General features: G+C 40.1%; 1 protein-coding gene across 3 annotated transcripts in view; it reads left to right on the forward strand.

The window, feature by feature from the left end:
• Positions 1 to 17,775, forward strand: part of itga7 (integrin, alpha 7) — a 37,795-nt gene extending 20,020 nt beyond the window's left edge. Inside the window, exons 6-26 of one of the 3 annotated variants that reach the window (XR_008829967.1) lie at positions 4,019 to 4,226; positions 4,653 to 4,849; positions 5,264 to 5,352; positions 5,506 to 5,633; positions 5,835 to 5,930; positions 6,076 to 6,137; positions 6,476 to 6,639; positions 7,034 to 7,183; positions 8,121 to 8,236; positions 8,588 to 8,774; positions 8,939 to 9,013; positions 9,717 to 9,796; positions 9,941 to 10,018; positions 10,404 to 10,506; positions 10,617 to 10,832; positions 11,813 to 11,929; positions 12,179 to 12,292; positions 12,764 to 12,862; positions 13,170 to 13,295; positions 13,794 to 13,958; positions 15,801 to 15,940. Coding sequence is in view for 2 of the 3 variants with exons in the window: in XM_056400355.1 (XP_056256330.1) it covers positions 636 to 743; positions 4,019 to 4,226; positions 4,653 to 4,849; positions 5,264 to 5,352; positions 5,506 to 5,633; positions 5,835 to 5,930; positions 6,076 to 6,137; positions 6,476 to 6,639; positions 7,034 to 7,183; positions 8,121 to 8,236; positions 8,588 to 8,774; positions 8,939 to 9,013; positions 9,717 to 9,796; positions 9,941 to 10,018; positions 10,404 to 10,506; positions 10,617 to 10,832; positions 11,813 to 11,929; positions 12,179 to 12,292; positions 12,764 to 12,862; positions 13,170 to 13,295; positions 15,801 to 15,956 (2,669 nt within the window). In the remaining variant the exon portion in view is untranslated. Of the gene's footprint in view, positions 1 to 635; positions 744 to 4,018; positions 4,227 to 4,652; positions 4,850 to 5,263; positions 5,353 to 5,505; positions 5,634 to 5,834; positions 5,931 to 6,075; positions 6,138 to 6,475; positions 6,640 to 7,033; positions 7,184 to 8,120; positions 8,237 to 8,587; positions 8,775 to 8,938; positions 9,014 to 9,716; positions 9,797 to 9,940; positions 10,019 to 10,403; positions 10,507 to 10,616; positions 10,833 to 11,812; positions 11,930 to 12,178; positions 12,293 to 12,763; positions 12,863 to 13,169; positions 13,296 to 13,793; positions 13,959 to 15,800 lie in introns of all 3 variants that reach the window. The other 2 variants (XM_056400355.1, XM_056400347.1) reach the window with 2 other exon arrangements.

Genomic DNA, 17,775 nt, shown 5'->3' on the forward strand with positions numbered 1-17,775 from the left:
GTACCCTAACACGACTGACATAATTACTGGAGCTAGCAATAGTAGCGACTGCCAAACTGCCCCTGACCGGTTGTGAGAAAACTTGTTTTAGTGTCACTGTCATTCCCTGGAGATTATTTCTGGCTGAGCCTATCTGTGTGACTCATAAAGCCTTCCATATGACCCCACCTCATTTTTTTAAAAAACACTTTCCCATGTGAATGTGTTTAACATGTTAAATATTTCCAGAGCTTATTGTGGCCTGAAATAAATTCTCATGATGTCAATATTTGTTCCCTTTCTTGGAAGAATGGGGTGTGATCTTCATTCCATCCACTGCGCTCTTCTAGCAATGAAGCGCAAGAAAACATGTCAAAACTTTAGGTGGGTGGTACAATGTCAGGGTGCAGTCTGAGCCTTAAATGTCATCTCTCTACCGGGTACCCAGTGGTTTTGCAGGAATAAAAAAACCACTGTGGCACCACAACGACAAAACTCCAATCAATCACAGCTTGTCTCACCTGCACCTCCCTTTTTTCTCTCTTGTCACTCTTTTTTTTCTCCTCACCATTTCACCACCCCATCACTCCCCTCCCACACTTCCCCCTCTGTCTCTCTTTCTCTTTCTGCCTGTCTTTTCCTGTCTTGGGCCATAGGGCTCTTGTTCATGGCTAGCCCTGTTGAAGATGCACTGCTGTACAAAACTCTGGAGCCCTCCAGCCGGCCCACACCGTTTGAGGATGTAGCTCATAATAGCTACTTAGGTTTGTAGGCGTGAGGTCTTATTGTTTGGACCGGACCGGGCTTGTAGTTGAAGTAGTCCAACCTTCTTGTCCGTCTTCGTCTTAATCCTTTCTGCTAACTCCGCCTCGTGTCTACATGTATGGATTTTAGCACGTAATTTATGTACAACATGGGATATTATCACCTTCACTATTGTAAAGAGACAGCCATCCATACCTGAAAATGTATTCTAAAACCAGCTTAATTTAATTGAAAACTTTTTTTAGTGTTTGATTATTTTTTCTTTTTTGTCCCTTACTAGTAGTTGAATTGTAAAGATGGTTGTCTCTTTGAGTAGCAGCAGGGTGTTTATCTGTTCTGTCTGTAGATCTCTGTCGTCTGTAGTGTGTTGAGTCAGTCTGTCAGTCTGCATGTGTGTGTCGGTAAGAAGCTATCCAGGTGGTGGTGGTTTTCTCGTCGGTTGTCGTCGTTTCACTGATAAAAAGGGTTTTACTAACAAACAAGACCAAGTTATGTTAGCAGCAGTACATGCTAATATCAGTGTGCTAATATGCTCATAATTACAATGCTAACATGCTGATGTTAAGCAGGAATAGCCTAATGTTTTTGCTTAGTTTAGCATGATAACATGGTAGAATTTGCTGATAGCACAAATCACAAAGAATAGTTGAGGCTGGTGGGAAGTTTTGAAGGTATTTAGTCGTAAACCAAAGTATTGGACTAATTTAAATTTGGACCTGATGATGTTCACGGATAAAAAGTCGGGGATCACCAAAGTCATTAGGATGCATCGTCATGGAAGCAGGAATGACTAAATATTTCCACCAATCTGTCCTGTAGATGTAGAGATATTTTCACAGGATAAGTGAAGACTGCTGAGGAAAAGTCATGGTATCATAAAAGTCAGAGGGATTCATCCTCTGGGGAGTAGGAATGTAGTTGTTGAGATATTTCAGTCTGGACCAAATCGGTGGACTAGCATTAGTTTTTTTAATGAAAGTATTCTGAGACCCTTTGTCATTAATCTCTCAGTATTTCGTGTCCATGTGTAATGACTCATCATCGTCTTAACAGGGATTTTATATTTATTGTTATCACTTGGTTCCAGCTCTTAATTTTCACTAAGTGTGTGGATCTGCTATAAATCTCTTTATTCACATACCTCCAAGCCTGTTTACCCTCCTACTCACCATATTGAGCCGTCTCCTTGACAACACTAATTCCCACATGACCTTTTAGCCATCATCATAACTCACATGCTTCTGTTGATCCTAACCAGATGATATGCCACACCTATGCATGCTTACTAAAATGACACAGACAGTGTTGTAGATATTTCTGAATTATTTTCCTAAATGCTTATTAAATCTCACATGGCACAGGATTCCAGTTGTTCCTTTTCTTATGGTTACATACAAACAGTAAATCCACAGTATGAAGTAAATCCATAGTATGACATTCCAAGGCGCAGTACTGAACAAAGGCATATGTCCCTTTTTACCTCCATCAAGGCTAAAGCAAATCACATCCATATAATGGTTTTGTGGGGGTTTTATGCCACATTGAAGTGGTTACAACTGTTGCCAAGGACGTCCATGTTTTCATTTTCCAAAAAACAAACATGCTCATCAGCCTTTGTCCTTGCTTTACATTGCTTAGTTTGTCCAAAATTAAGGGGAAAAGAGCAAGAACAAAAATAAGTTATGATTCTAGTTGCTGGGATAAATCTGAAAAAAATAGACACTGAAGAAAGAAACAAAATAAATACATAAAACAAGAATGTTATAGGAGTAAATAATAAAGAACAAAGAATCCTTTCATAATGCCTCAGAGTTGTATGACTTGACAAAAACATTAATTTCAATTATATCAAGCTTTTGCTACTGTGGCACAATACCATGCACAATACCATGCAAACTGAAATTAAATGGGTGAAGGTTTTGAGTTTGAAATGTAGAATTAGATAAATAATAATATTCATACCATCACTCATGTAATACTTGGAAATTCTCTGTTTCTAATGGAAAATAATCAATTGATATTTTCTAACATCAAATAGATTCTTGCTGAATAGTCCGTTGGTGATCATAAGGTAATGAGGAAGTGCACAATGGCGTAGTGAGGTTATAGGGTGTATGAAATATAAAAATATAATTACATATAGACTGATCATACAGACAAAATCATTTGAAAAACACAGCGCACAATTATTACAAGTAATTTCTTAGGCCTATGAAATGAAGCAAAACCAGAACAGTTTATTGAGATTTCCACTGCTCGCCCCACCTTTGTGAGGCTGATGCAGGGCCCCCATCCCCCTTAAAAACCCTTTGCAGCATTAAGCTTCCATTCCCCATTTAGTTTTACAGTGTCGACCTTGTAGTAAGCCTGTGTGTTAAAAGCCACTCTGTGTGGAAAACGTAGCGCCTTGTCTCTTGTCAGTTGGTTTTTACAGGAGCTGAGATGCAGACTGTTGCATTCCACATCGCCACCCTGGAACTGCTCACTGTTTGTCTCTGTTTTGTCTCCCTCTGCATGTTTACTCAGGACTAACAAATGTCCTAATTGATTATCCTCCCTTTTCACACCCTCTGCATGTTTTGGGTTTTTTTTTTTTCTAAACTAGCTAAGCAAAGGCATTGGGTTGCTTCTGTTTAGGTGAAATGTTTGATATGATGTGCAATTTTTCACAGTTTGATAAGAAAATATCTACGCAATCTTGTCATGAAGCAAACACACATACACACACACACACACACACACACCCATCCCCCCTTTCCACTTGTTCTCTCCTTTGCTTTACTTGATTTACATGCAAACACATCCTCACATTCCTTCACACACTCACACACACACACACATACAGATGTACACTTCCACAATGCACACTCACACAAAGGAGGAGATGCTTTAGGCTATAAATCTGATTAATATCCACCTACTGTGTTTACATACTGCCTTCCCCATAGGCAGCTGATTCAGAACAGCAGGATCATGAATCTTGTGAGACATTAGGTGAAGCCCAATACGTCTCCCTCTGCCCTTTTGCTCTTACTAGTGGACACACAACCATTCACTGGCCTCCGACAGCCAGCACACAGGACATTTACACCCATCATGAGTTTGGCATAAAATCAATAGTCACTTAAGGCAAACATTTCATTAGTAAGAAGATGAGCAGAGCATGCTACACTGAGAGGAGATGAGCCTCTGAGCCCCACGGTCAATACTAACCCCTGACCCCTCCTCTTCCCCGGCCCTGCTTTCCTCCTTCTTCTTCTTCTTCCACCGTCAGGCTTTTCCGTGGACTCGGCCATGGGGATAATGAGCCTCAGAGAGCTGACCTTCGTGGCGGGTGCACCCCGGGCCAATCACACAGGGGCGGTGTTGCTGCTGAGGAAGGATAACGTGTACCGGCTGGTGCCACAGCACATTTTCTGGGGGGAGGAGCTGGCCTCTTCATTTGGGTACTCGGTTGCTACGACGGATCTGAACAGTGACGGGTGAGGGAATGCTGAATGTGAAGTCCGTGTGGATAATCATCATAAGACAAAGAGGGATAACTGAGGATGTGAGGGTGTGGGTTGCAAACAAAAAAATGATAAGTTCTAGTGGCAACCTGAGCAAAGCAGTTAAACTTTTGAAATGAAGCATATTTGTATATTTATAGATGGATTCTGGATTTTTCAATGAGGGAGAAGAAGTAGATGTAATTTTAAAAAGAATTAAACAAAAAATTTTGAACTTCTCTTCTTCTGCTTCATTGTCAGATTCAGCCAATTACACACACTATCAAACCTTTTCATAATCTTTTAAAAATGATATCATACAAACATAATTATTCACAGCAGAGTATTTTGCATTATACGTTCATAATGTCTAGAGGGGGTCTTTAACTTGTAATTCTCTGTTCCTGTTCCTGTCTTTAGCTGGACAGATCTGATTGTTGGAGCTCCTAACTTTTTTGACCGTAAGGCAGAGATTGGAGGAGCTGTTTATGTGTACCTGAACCCCTCTGGCCACTGGGACGATCAGGCTCGGCCGATCCGTCTCAATGGGACGTATGACTCCATGTTTGGGATGATGGTCAGCAGCATCGGAGATCTGGACCAGGATGGATATGGAGGTGAGAGCAATGTGTTTTCACTCAGCTAATCATGACCCAACATGAAAAATGGCCTTGAGGTATTTGTCATACCCCCAAAACCGTATTTTTTTAGAGCAGGTGTGCCTGGAGTCTAGATATTCATGTGTTTAAGTTTCAACCTAAGACTTCTGATATTTAAAACCAAAAATATATATATTGGTGCAAAAGAAATATTATGTTTTCCAAACAAAATATAAATGTAAATTTGATTTCTCTTTAACTTGCTGTGAACAAAAAAAGTATTTTGTAGGAATTCATGATCGTATTATATTTAATTGTATTATAATCTGAGGTTTAGCTATATTTTAAACTTTTCATATGTAAATGAGAAGAATAGATGGATTTTCAGTTCTAATAAAACTGTAAACCAGCCACTCCTGTATATGTGTGCAGATATCGCTGTGGGAGCACCGTTTGATGGAGATGGCAAAGTTTTCATCTACAGAGGCTCAGGTGCTGGAATAGAGACAAAACCTGCTCAGGTGAGATATAGGTTTCAGATGATGAATGAGTGAATGTTAGGAAGAAAAGAGGGATAAGAATGAAAGGACTGAATGAAGGAAATAAATGGATTGTGAGACTGGCTGAATTAATGACAATGAATGATAATTGATCAGTGTTTCTTATCCCATCAGGTGTTGGACGGTCGTGACTTTGATGTGAAACGTTTTGGATACTCCATCTCAGGTGGTCTGGATATTGACAATAACCAATATCCAGACATTGCAGTGGGCTCTCTTAATGATTCAGTGGTTCTCTTCAGGTGAGAAATATTTGAAACATACCGGCCCAAAAAATCTCAATTTTGAGGTGCGAAAAAATCAGGATCAAATTCTGCATCTAAACAGACATTAAACATACAGTGACATACAGTTTTATCATAAAATTTGCATAGGCTACATACAGTCTGTTTTAACATCACTTAGTCATAATTTGTCAATCTACAAATCGTTGTGTCCCCAAGGTCTCGTCCAGTCATTCACGTGATCAGAGACATATCTTTTGACCCTAAATACATTGATCTGGAGCAGCACAACTGCAAGGGCAGAAATGGAGTCTGGTAAGAAAACGTCCAGGATAACTTGACTTAACCCAGATTTTAAAAACATAATTTTGCAAACAACCTTCTGTGGTATTTTATGCCGTGATTGCAGTAGTAAAAACAGAGACTGTGTTTTTCACTCTCCACCATCTGTCTTTTTTAGCGTGGAGGTCAAGGCCTGCTTCACCTTCACCGCCCACCCAGAAAACTACTCACCACACATTAGTAAGTCACACCTCAGTTTTCACGACCATTTTTGTCCTTCTCTCACGTGGGACTTCGTATCAACCCTCCACAGTGACAGGAGTAATTTCTATTTACAGTGGAAAGTAACCTTATCTGTGGGATAACATTAGACTTTATTATGATTAAATCACAGCTGTGTAATACTGTATTCCCCAAGATGTGGGGTTTATTATATGTCCCATCCCTGGTGGGCTTTTAAGTGCTCTCTGTGTGTGTCCTGACATTTCTGTATCTCAATCGTTCTCTCTCTCTCTCTCTCTCTCTCCTCTCTCTCTCTCTCTCTATCTATGCATCGCCCCCGTGTTGCTCCCTTCAAGCCCTGGTGGTGCACTTTGAAGCTGACACCGAGCGCAGGAAGCTGGGCCTCCCGCACCGTGTTAACTTCCTGGGCCGCACATCACTAGATCCAGAGTATAGTCAGACTGAAGAAGTGGCGCTACAGCGTCACCCTGTGTGCACCACCGCTGTCTTCCAACTCCACGTCAGTCACTTAGATTTGTTCATGTTGTCCACATCAGACACATCAACTAGTTTTTATTGTGTGGTTAAATTAATAAAGTGTCTGGTCTTCAGTTTGAGGTATTTGTGAACAATAATTTTTTTGAATTGAGTGGGTTTTGGTCTTGGTTCTTATCTTTCATTTTACTTTGGTAGCAAAAATAAGTGTAAATGATAATGCTTAAATAACAGCTAAAGGTGTACAAGGTGACAATCTGCCTTTTTAATGCTGAGTTTTGGTGCACTGAATACTTTCCTTTTCATTGTATATTTTGAGAAATAGGAGTCAAAATGCTGCAATGCTTTTTTTCTACCCAAACTCTCTGACCAGCTATAATGTTGACCATTAACCATTTTCATAATCTCTGTCTCTGCAGGAGAATATCCGTGACAAACTACGCCCCATCTCACTGGCAATAACCCATACTATCAAGCCTGTGCCACCACGCAGACACTCAGGTGTCAAGAGGCTGGAGAAGCTGGCGCCTATACTGAGTGTTTCTCCCTCTAACACACTGCACTCTGAGGTCTGTAAAAAAAAAAAAAAAAGGAAGAAGTATTTTATAGTCACGATTTATTTTAATTGGTCACTCCCATTCTCCGATTTCTGTAGAAACAAGTTGAGGCTTTATGTAGTGCTTCCCATCAACAGCTTTTTCTGCAGTAATTCAGGCTCGACATAGGTAGTTAAAGCAGAATATATTATATATTTTATTATATTTTTATTTTATTATATATTATATATTTTTCAGCCAGCTTTCTTTCCTAGTGCCTTCTGCTGATTCATCCTGACTGCTCACACACACACACACACACACACACACACACACACACACACACACACACACACACACACACACACACACACACACACACACACACTGGCTGTATCCATGGTTTTGCTCTCTTCAACCCCCTAATACTTGCTATATAGACATTTTAACCATGGTGAGGAAGAGACACACGTGGTTAAGTTTATGGAACGACGATGGTCATGGTTAAAAGAACCAACATTGACTATCAGTTGGACAAGAGAAACACGTAGCAATCTCTCGCGTTAAGGTCCAATGTTTCATCGAGCCATCGATCCACCCTGACCTCCTCCAAACATGGACTCCTAGAAGGATCTGTCAGTCTAACGTAAACATGTTGTTTTGGGGCATGTGCGGAAAAGACTGATGCTGTCTGATGCTAAATGTCACTTAAAAATAAAAATGCTTGCACAACTGGTCTATGGGGTTGTTTTTTTATGGGAGGAAAGTCTCTATAGTACAATACGGAGTAATTGTACTTAGGTGCATTCCTGTATTTTAAGCACATAGACACAAAAAAGTATAATGCAATAAAATACGTTTTAGCACTTATATAATTTAATTCTGTCTTGAAAATTGATACTTATACTTACGTCCACACGTTTACACCTACACACAAGATCTCACGTCTGCCTTGTTTTACCCCCTGAAGGTGAACTTCCTGCGAGAAGGATGTGGCACAGACAAAATCTGCCAGAGCAACCTGAGGCTGAGCTACCAGTTTGGAACACGACCCCTGAACTCCAACCTCTTCACCCCTCTGCCAAAGTTAGTATCTGCCTAACCCATTCTGTGTGAGCTGGTGGATTTTATAATGTAATCGGTTGCCTGAGAAACTGTTGCCTAGTAACCTAAACCCCAACACAAACATCATGTTATGCAGAGGGAATAAAGTGTATTTTAACTGTTTGTATAGTGTTAATACTTGAAAATTGATCATTGAATTGAACTTGATTTCACGTTTCTTAAATACGAGTACTAAGGTACTAGTTTACAATAAGGAGTCCTTTATAGCGGGAGGGTTTATAAGATATAAGTAAAAGGTGGAGGAAGTATTCCTGACAACTGTAAATGTGTGTTTTCATCTCCATTCCTACTGTCTTCCTTGCCTTTCTGTAGGGATGAAGATGACTTGCAGGTGTTCTCCCTGTCAGACCAGCGGCTTGTGGTGCTGGAAATCACCGTCACTAACATGCCCTCTGACCCTCTTGACCCTGAAGACGACGGAGATGACGCTCATGCTGCTCAGCTGCTGATCTCCCTTCCAAACACACTGTCGTATGCGGGTTCCAGGGTCCCAGCACAGGTATGGGGTGAAATCACAGTGCCGTTTGGAACAAGTCTTGAACTGGTGCTTTAGACGTGGGTTTCTATACCAGAGCCATATATTTAAAATGATTACAGTGAAAGTTACCTATCCCATGTGAGATTGTACTAAAAAGCTCTGTGATCTGTCATGACTGGCTATAGATGAGATGTCAAGCGAACCAGAATGGCTCCCAAGTTGAATGTGACCTTGGAAACCCTGTAAAGCGAGATGCTAAGGTAAGGAAATAACTCAGTGTAGATTCAGTCCAAACCTGAGAAAACAAGACAGAAGACAGACAGAACATATCAATAATGGTGTCATAAAATCATTAAATTGCATGTAGCACTTTAATTTTAGCTTGGATATATTTTCTGACATTCTCATTAAAAAATGTGCTGAAAAAAATATTGTTTGAAGAAATATAGAAGCTGAAGTAAATGTGACTAAAAAGTCATTCACAACAATTAGTCAATTAACAGACAATCAACAGAATGAATTGGCAATTATTGTGATAATTGACTAATTGACTAACATTTGCTGTTTAAAGCTTCTTAAATCTGATGATTTTCTTAATTTCTTTGTCATATCTGATTATAAACTGAATATTTTTCTTTATCTTGGTCTTTTGGAAATTATGGCAAGTGTCTGTCACCATTTTCTGATATTTTATAGGCCAAACGATTAAAATCGAGAAAATAAGATAAATCGTTAATGAAGCTCATCGTTCGCTCCATTCATCATCATTTTAAGAATTTAAACCAACTGAAACAAGATGATAATGTCATAGAACAACAGAGAAACCTGCTCCATTCATTAACATGTTAAAGAACAAACATCAGCAGAAGCATCAATAAAAAATAAACATTTTTTGCTAATTTCTGTCATTTTTTTTGTCTTTTCCTTTGTTGTAATATACACACGTGTGTGTTTGTCTCTCAGCTGAAATTCTCCATCAACTTGAGCACATCAAACATCACCATTGAGACCACTGAGCTGACAGCAGATCTCTTATTGACAACGTAAGTTCAGTCAAAATGACAGCGTGATGGATTACAGTGTTTTATTTCACTCACATCTTCCTTTGGTTATTTCATTGGAAATGTTTGACATGTTCAGACCAAATGATTCTCTGATCACTGTGTGTGTTCACTGTTTGCTCTCAGTATCAGTGAGCAGCCTGACCTGGTCCCAGTCACAGCATTTGCTAAAGTTGTGATAGAGCTCCCTCTGTCTGTCAGTGGGTGAGTAAAACCTGAACAGTGACGTCAATGTTTATGACCTTCTCTAGCTCTGGAAAGCTGCTTTTATGGTTAGTTTATTAAACCCCTTACACACACACACACACACACACACACACACACACACACACACACACACACACTCACCTTCTTTTTCCTTCAGCTTTAAGGTTGTTAAAATCATCTTATTCCAAACTATCTGACAGTGTCACATGTGAAATATTCCAGTTGTTTTCCAAAATTCAGCTTGACATTTGAGGTATTCTTGGAAAGTTAATTTTGACTGAATAAAATTCAGTTTAAACAATACTGCTACCAGCCATGTGAAGCTGTGTGAGTGTGTGTGCAGCTGTCTGACATACTGATGTGATGTTGTGTTTTACTGCAGGCTTGCTCGTCCTCACCAGCTGTTCTTCAGCGGGGCAGTGAGGGGAGAGAGTGCCATGACTAGTCTGGAGGACGTCGGCAGCCCTGTGGATTTTGAGTTTGTGGTGAGGAACTTGTGTGTGTATGTTTTCATAAAAATAAAAAAGACCCAAGAGAAAAATGCCAATTACTACAGTTTCTCAAATAATATACTGTAAATATTTTTGTGTGTTAGGTGGCCAATCCCGGACAAGCTCTGCAGACGCTTGGCTCGGCCTTCCTAAACATCATGTGGCCATACGAGCTGGCAAATGAGAAATGGCTCCTGTATCCCGCGAGCCTGAAGTTTGAGGGTCACCCAAACACACACTGCACCCCCACAGGGGCCCTGGATCCTCTAATGCTACAGAGCTCCTCACCTGCAGAGCTGCCACAGTCTGTCAATCCTAAGGTAAGCAGAGCAGAGTTCATTTCTCACTCTAGAAGGAAATGATATTTAACACCACCAATAAAGACTCTTCACACTTTTTCCATGGACCTAAGTTTCACTCAGTCTGCATCCACCTTTGAAGGTGCAGTTGAGTCATGTTTTTTTACCCTGGAAGGTTCCTAAATTGAGCAAAGTGACCTGAAGGAATCTCAGGACATGGCTGGATTAACCTCCTGAGGGGCCCCTTGGCAAAAATTTGTTGTTGGGCTTATTCATTCATTATTTTCCCAGACACCCAGAAACCAACCAGAACTCTAGAGCTCAAATTATCAAGTTAATTTCCAAAAGTTCACTGGTGCCAGCTTCTCAACTGGGAAAATTTTCTAGTTTTCTTTGATAGTAAACTCAACACCTTTGTGTTTCTGACTGTTGGCCAGACAAAACAAGACATCTGAATATGTTCACTTGGGCTTCAGAGAATAATAACCAACATCTTTCACTATTTTCTACACAGAACAATCATTCAATTATGAAATAAAATGATTGTCAGACATATTGATAAGCCTTTCACTCCTCCTATGATTGAATACTAATACATTTTTGAAGGTTATCTGTGTGTTAATTACTTTACAGACAGAAAAAATGTAAGCAGTTTGATCAGTGGCAGCAATGCTCGTAGAATTCACTTTCCTTTCCATTTAGCCCAGGAATCATCGGCCCATCATTTGTGAAATCCTCACTGGCCCACTTTTAGTTCAATTTTGATATTTATTGGGTTTGCTATTAGTGGAGGTGATTTGTGTAAAAAGGAATACAATGCAATTGAAAGTCTCTTTATCAGGCCTACACCCTCTCATTAACAGCGCTTCCGATATTAATTCATGCAGGGGGAGAATTCAAGAATTCATGCTGGAATATTTGGCAGATTTTAATGCTTTTTCATGAACCATCTCAAGTAACTGATCCATCTCTGCCTGTATTGAATACATCACTTCCACCAGGCTGGGAGAGCACGCCGCTCCCACCCAGAGGATGAAGGTCAAGTGATGGCAAAAGACAATGTAGGACGAACCACCCCGGCTGTGGCCGCTTCAGATCGACGCAAGTCACTCAAACTGGTAAGAGGGGAAAGAATAGATAATGCAAGAGGAGAGATAAATAGATGGAAGGACAGAGAAATGAGAAAAAGGGAGTGTTTTATTGATTTGCTGCTAATGCATACAGCCAAATGAATAGTGCTAAAATGTAGACACACAAAAGAAGATGCAGACTTTGTCCATTTAGCTTTTCACTATTCTGCTTATGTCCGTCTCCAGTTCAGTCCAAAACATTACCCAGAGTGCTCATCTGTCATTTTTTTCTTCCAGGATTGTCTCTTGGGGTCGGCACGTTGTGTCCTGTTCCAGTGTCCCCTCCATAGCTTCTCTGGTCAGGCTGTCCTCAAGATCCATGCCAGACTGTGGAACAGCAGCTTCATAGAGGTGAAAGAAAAACATCCTGTCATCATTATATCAGAGCCTTATGCACATTACTCTCACTCTCTGCTTCAGTTCAATTGTTGCAGCTGCTGCTGGCACTCGCACTGATTTAAGTACTCATGCAAGGGAATGAGTGATAACTGAAGCAAGTGCATTTATAGAATGAGAAATGAGAGGTGTTAATAGGCTTTGATGTTGAGACAGTCAGCAGTCTGTTACTACAGCCGTCAGCTTTGACCACTGAATCACCGCAGCGCTGCAGCTTTAATAATCAGATCCAAATACAACAAATACAGAAGATATATACAACCAACATGGTCCTTAAACATCCAATGAATTTTGAGATGGTACTTTTCTTCCGTGGTTTGACTTATTCCACATGAATCCAAATGTTGGTATGGGAGGGATTTGATTTGAATATTATTGCGACTTTAGAAATAATTATTCATTTCTCTCTCTCTCTCTGTCTCTCAGGAGTTTCCAGCAGTCAGTGCTCTGGAGCTGCTGGTCAGAGCCAACATCACTGTCAAGTCGAGCATCAAGCACCTGGTCCTCAAGGATGCTGCTGCACAGGTACTCAGCACACTTCACTTCCTGCAAAGCAAAACTTACACTGCCTACATCTCTTTGTGTCAGGCACGCATCGTCTTTTTGAAATGTTTTTGTTATACAAGTAGGAATACTGTTTCCGGCAGCACATCGTGACTTGACTTGACTTTGTGCACATCCTTACCGTCAGAGAGCAATACAAACTCATTTCGCCACAGGCATGTGTGACTGTGGCCTGACTCACTTATTGATTCACTACATGGTAAATAGATCCTGTATTTCTTGTATGATGAAAATAAGCACTTAGATTTTTTCCCTCCCATTCTCTTAGGTTCCAGTGATGATCTACCCTGAACCTGGTCTGGCTGACCAGTACTGGATCCCCTGGTGGATCATCCTCATAGCCATATTGGCAGGCATCCTGCTTCTGACTCTACTGGTCTGCATACTGTGGAAGGTAACATTCACAAGATAACACTTTAACAATGGTCTGACACCTTCTTGTCCTATGTCCTAAGTCCCAAAACAGTGAGTATTTGGTCATTGATAATATAGAAAATCTTCAAGGTGGGGCATTAAAATGAACATTTGCCCCTTAAGATTCCCCTCATAGCAAAGACTGATAAACGCCTGTCTGTATATAGTTTCATTGACTTCATCCTGTCACTCCCTTTGCCACTACTCTAGCATTTTCTCATCATTTTCCATGGCAGTCCAATTATTTGTGTCTGCTTTGTTCTGTCCTTTCCTGTAATCATTTTATTCCTTCCAGCTCCCTCTCATCTATCCTCTTTTGTTCTTGTGTTTGTCCTCCGTCTCACCCCCTCTGTTTTGTCTATTCTCAATCCCATCTGGGGACTCTCTTATCTCTAAATCCCCTTTCTTTTCCATTTCTTATTGTTTTTTCTCCCTGTTCTACCTTTCCCCACTTCCCTGTGGTGATCTGTTGCCCCAGTGTGGGTTCTTCAAACGCAGTGAGCCGCGCCGCCACTATGAGACGGAGTTCTACCACGCCCATTTGGGGGTCCAACCCTCGGAGGCGGAGAAGCAGGCATCAGAACTATAATATAAAATATATTTCACTCTGGCCTGTTCTCCCCTCCTCCTCTCCCTCCAAGCGGTAAAACCCTCACCCACAATCGCTCTGTTCCTTGACCCACTCTGGTGTGGCTGGTGGTGTTCATTACAGCATGAAATATTAGCACATTTTGGCACAAATGATCACAAAAACAAACAGATGTAATTATGACAAGAAGTACCTTGTTTTCCAAGACCATTTCCCCTTAGTTGCTGTTGCTGTGTTTGCATGGCCATATTAACCTCTTAATCTAACCTACTCTAGATCTGCAATGTGAAAATTAGCATTAATTTTGGTAATCGTTTAAATCATGCTAAATGCCAAATATGCAGTGAGTCCGTCTTTTCACATTTGAATATTTCTTAAATTCTTATCCTTACCAGTCAGTGATCCATGTAAAAGACATGGAAATAATGTATTGCGATGTATCTTAGTCTTCATTTTCAGTATGATAAATGCAATGTACTCATCTCTTTAGTCTCTTTGCCTGTTTTGCTTTACAATAGGTTAGATAAATGCTTTATGTTCGGATTTTCAAAAAGTGTTTCATGTTAACATTACCAAGGAAAAGGCCTTTAGGATGAGAACTAACCTGCGTGTTTTGCGAATGTAACTCTATGGTACCTTTACTAGGGTTGCTGGAGTGTGATTTAACTTCCCCAAATCTGGGCTAATGCTGGCTAAACTCTGATACCATCCAAGACCATTTTCCAGTGTGAGGAAATAATGCACAAAGAATGCACTAGTTGTTCATGGGGCGTTTTTAACTGTAAGCTAGTTAGCCAGGCATGCTAATGTTTGCAGCGTACAGTGGAGAAGAAAAAATCCTTCCACTTGTGCTTTTGTTTAGAAGAGGCTAAAAAACACACCATTGTCCAAACTCTTCAAATGAGCTTCAATCTAATTAGCCACATGTAAACGTAGAGAAATTCAAAGCTTGAGGGGTCTGCTGCATGTGCCTAGTTGCGGTTGCTAAGCTACGATTGGACAGTTGTTGTTCATGGGTGGGTTTAGTAGTTAGTTATGGTTATGTATCAGCTGTGCTTCCCAATATCATTAGAAGGTCTCTTTAACGAATCAAGCACTGGCTGAAAGAGCCTATACGCTTTTGCCACTGTGGTGCTATTCGCTGTTATTAGATCATAAATAGCAAAAATTTGGATTTTAATGTATGAATTTATTCAAAACTGTTTCCTTTATTCAGCATTGTTTTCCCAATTTAATATGTGCTTATTGAACACCATCCAGCCATCTCTCCCTCAGGGCTGCAAGATGTTGTGCTGTTGTGCAGTGTGTTTTGCCGCTATACCGTCGACGTCACTGTTTAATTATCTGCACTTGTTCAGTCTGGCACCAGTCAATGAAAACGATTCATTTTCAGGATGCGCTTACCAGAAGCTTTTCAATTTCTTAACACTCCCATTTGACATGCATCTCATGACCAACTGATTTTCACAGGTGTCAGAATGAACTTGTCGTTGGATGTTTTTGTTCATATTAATGTGTGCGGATTATATTAATAGCACTGTATAGCAATGTATAGCAATGTAGAGCATGCAAATATGCTTTTTTGTGGATTTGCTTTTTATTAAAAAGTAACTCTGCACAAGGTCACCATGATATAATCAGTTTTCTTTTCATCAGTCTGATGAACAAGAAGACACTACTTCAGTTGAAAAACTGAGATGATTATCTTACTAGGCATGATATTGGAAAGTAGACCTTATCTTATCTACTGAAATAAGGGCAAACAAATGCAGGTGATTGTTAGTCGCATTCTCATATATGGCATCAGTTAATTGTTTTTTTTTTTCCCCTTTCTTCCCTTCTATCCCTCTTTCCTTGTCATCCTCTACTTGCAATCCTACTTTCCTGTGCCGACAGTGTGGCTTCTTCCAACGGGCCCACTACAAAGACAAACTGCCTCAGTACCACGCGGTGAAGATTCCTCGCGAGGACCGGCCACAGTTCCAGACTGAGAAGTCAGGAGTTGTCCATAAAAAGGAATGGGCCACGCACTGGAGTGACGGGACCTCGTAACTCGCTTTGAAGCACTGACTGACTGAATTCATTCAAATCACCATGTGTGGCACTCATTCTGTCTTTTGCATTGGAACTAACGGACTAAAAAAAAAAGGGCACATGGACTGAGATCATAAAATCTTGTGCACACTGTACTGCGTCAGTACTTGCATATTGGTGGCCTGTTACACTGTTGACTGGATCTATATTCTCCCATACTGTAGCCCACTGATCGCTGGCCTTGGATAGTCTATTTATACCGTGCATCTTTAACAGCGTTTTACAGTAAATACTGAAGAACCAGTCTGGCTGCTCAATATGTTTCATAGCCTGCACAGGGAGCGCTGATGCTCACTGCCGGTTTTGACTGGCACAACGTTGGAGGACAGAAAATCACAACTCATAGACATGCATGAATGCACAAACATACAACATAATAACTATATTAGATGCGTACAGACACATTGGACATTGTTGATGAAGAAGCCACTGCCCACGACAAAGACTACTTTTTTGCCTTAACTACCGTGAGACTGACGACTGATATGGGCAATGAAAAAAAAAAAAGATTTTTTTTTTTTATATAAATGGGATGTTTTGGGATTTTAATTTAGTTAGCACTGGCAAACAATGAGAAAATGTCAGTATGTAAGATATCCGTAAAGTTGTTACAGAACACTGAATGTGTTGTTTTCTTGGCCTGTTGAGTGCTCTGGGCTGGCTGAAGAAGCCAATTAATAAGTTCACCTGATGTTCTTTGTGTATCTTCAAGGAATATATGTTGTGTTCAAGGAAAAGAGAGCCTTTTAAATGAGGAGCCTTTTCAGTTTGTATCTTTTGCATTTTTTTGTTAATCTGCCAATCAGATGTACTGTACATCAATAGTCGATTGCCTGAGTGAACTTGAATAAGAACAAGAAAACCACAGTACAGCCTATAATAGCAATGACTGTAGCACTGTTGTCGCATGGAAACCAAATGTGTCAGAAGAGTGACGAAATATTTAAAATGTGGTCAATGTTAGCATTTAAATTTCTGAACCAAACACTCACTTTTGAATGGATGTCCTGGCTGATAAGGGAACCCATTTTCCCAGGGTATACAATTATTGTGTGTGAAATCAAACTTTATTCCCAAATTGAACAAATTGACACATTTAAAATCATGAGGTTTTCAAGTGACACCATTATTATTATTATTATTTTTGATTTTTTTACTGAGATGTAAAAATGTTTCACCAGTAGACATCATGACCTCTGTACCGACATTGTTGTTTTCAAATTGCAAAGCTGAAGTATATTCATCTGCTTGTAGCACTGTTCCTGGTAATGTACTCAAGTCATATCAGTCAGGACAAGATTGTACATTCATTTCAGTACTGACATTTCTAATTGCATACAAGTGCCTTATGGTAAATGTGGCAGATTGTGAGCTACTGGTTAAGAACACAAGGCTACTGCAAATTAGATCATGCTGCCCTGAAGCATCTGTTGGGACACCTGGACAAATAAACATCCCTCCATCGCTTACACAACATGAAGAGAAGATGATTTCTAGAGGAGCAGAATTCATCAGAACGAGACAAACTTTTTTGTGGATCTAATCTGGGTCAATGAAGTGGCTATAAAGCATGAAGAGTCAGCTTGTTTTTAAGGTATTGCTGGACAATCTTGTATTAGCTGCATGAAGCTCTTGTTGCTGTTTTGACGTTCCCCAATTTTTAAATTTTTTTTTTTGTCATTGTCATGACTCAGCATTTTATTTATTTTTTGTTTGGCAGCACTGTTTTAACATTGTAAATAAAATAAAGGAAACGAAATAAACCCATCAGACAACA

The sequence above is a fragment of the Seriola aureovittata genome, chromosome 2 (assembly GCF_021018895.1).
Source record: "Seriola aureovittata isolate HTS-2021-v1 ecotype China chromosome 2, ASM2101889v1, whole genome shotgun sequence".
NCBI lineage: Eukaryota > Metazoa > Chordata > Actinopteri > Carangiformes > Carangidae > Seriola > Seriola aureovittata.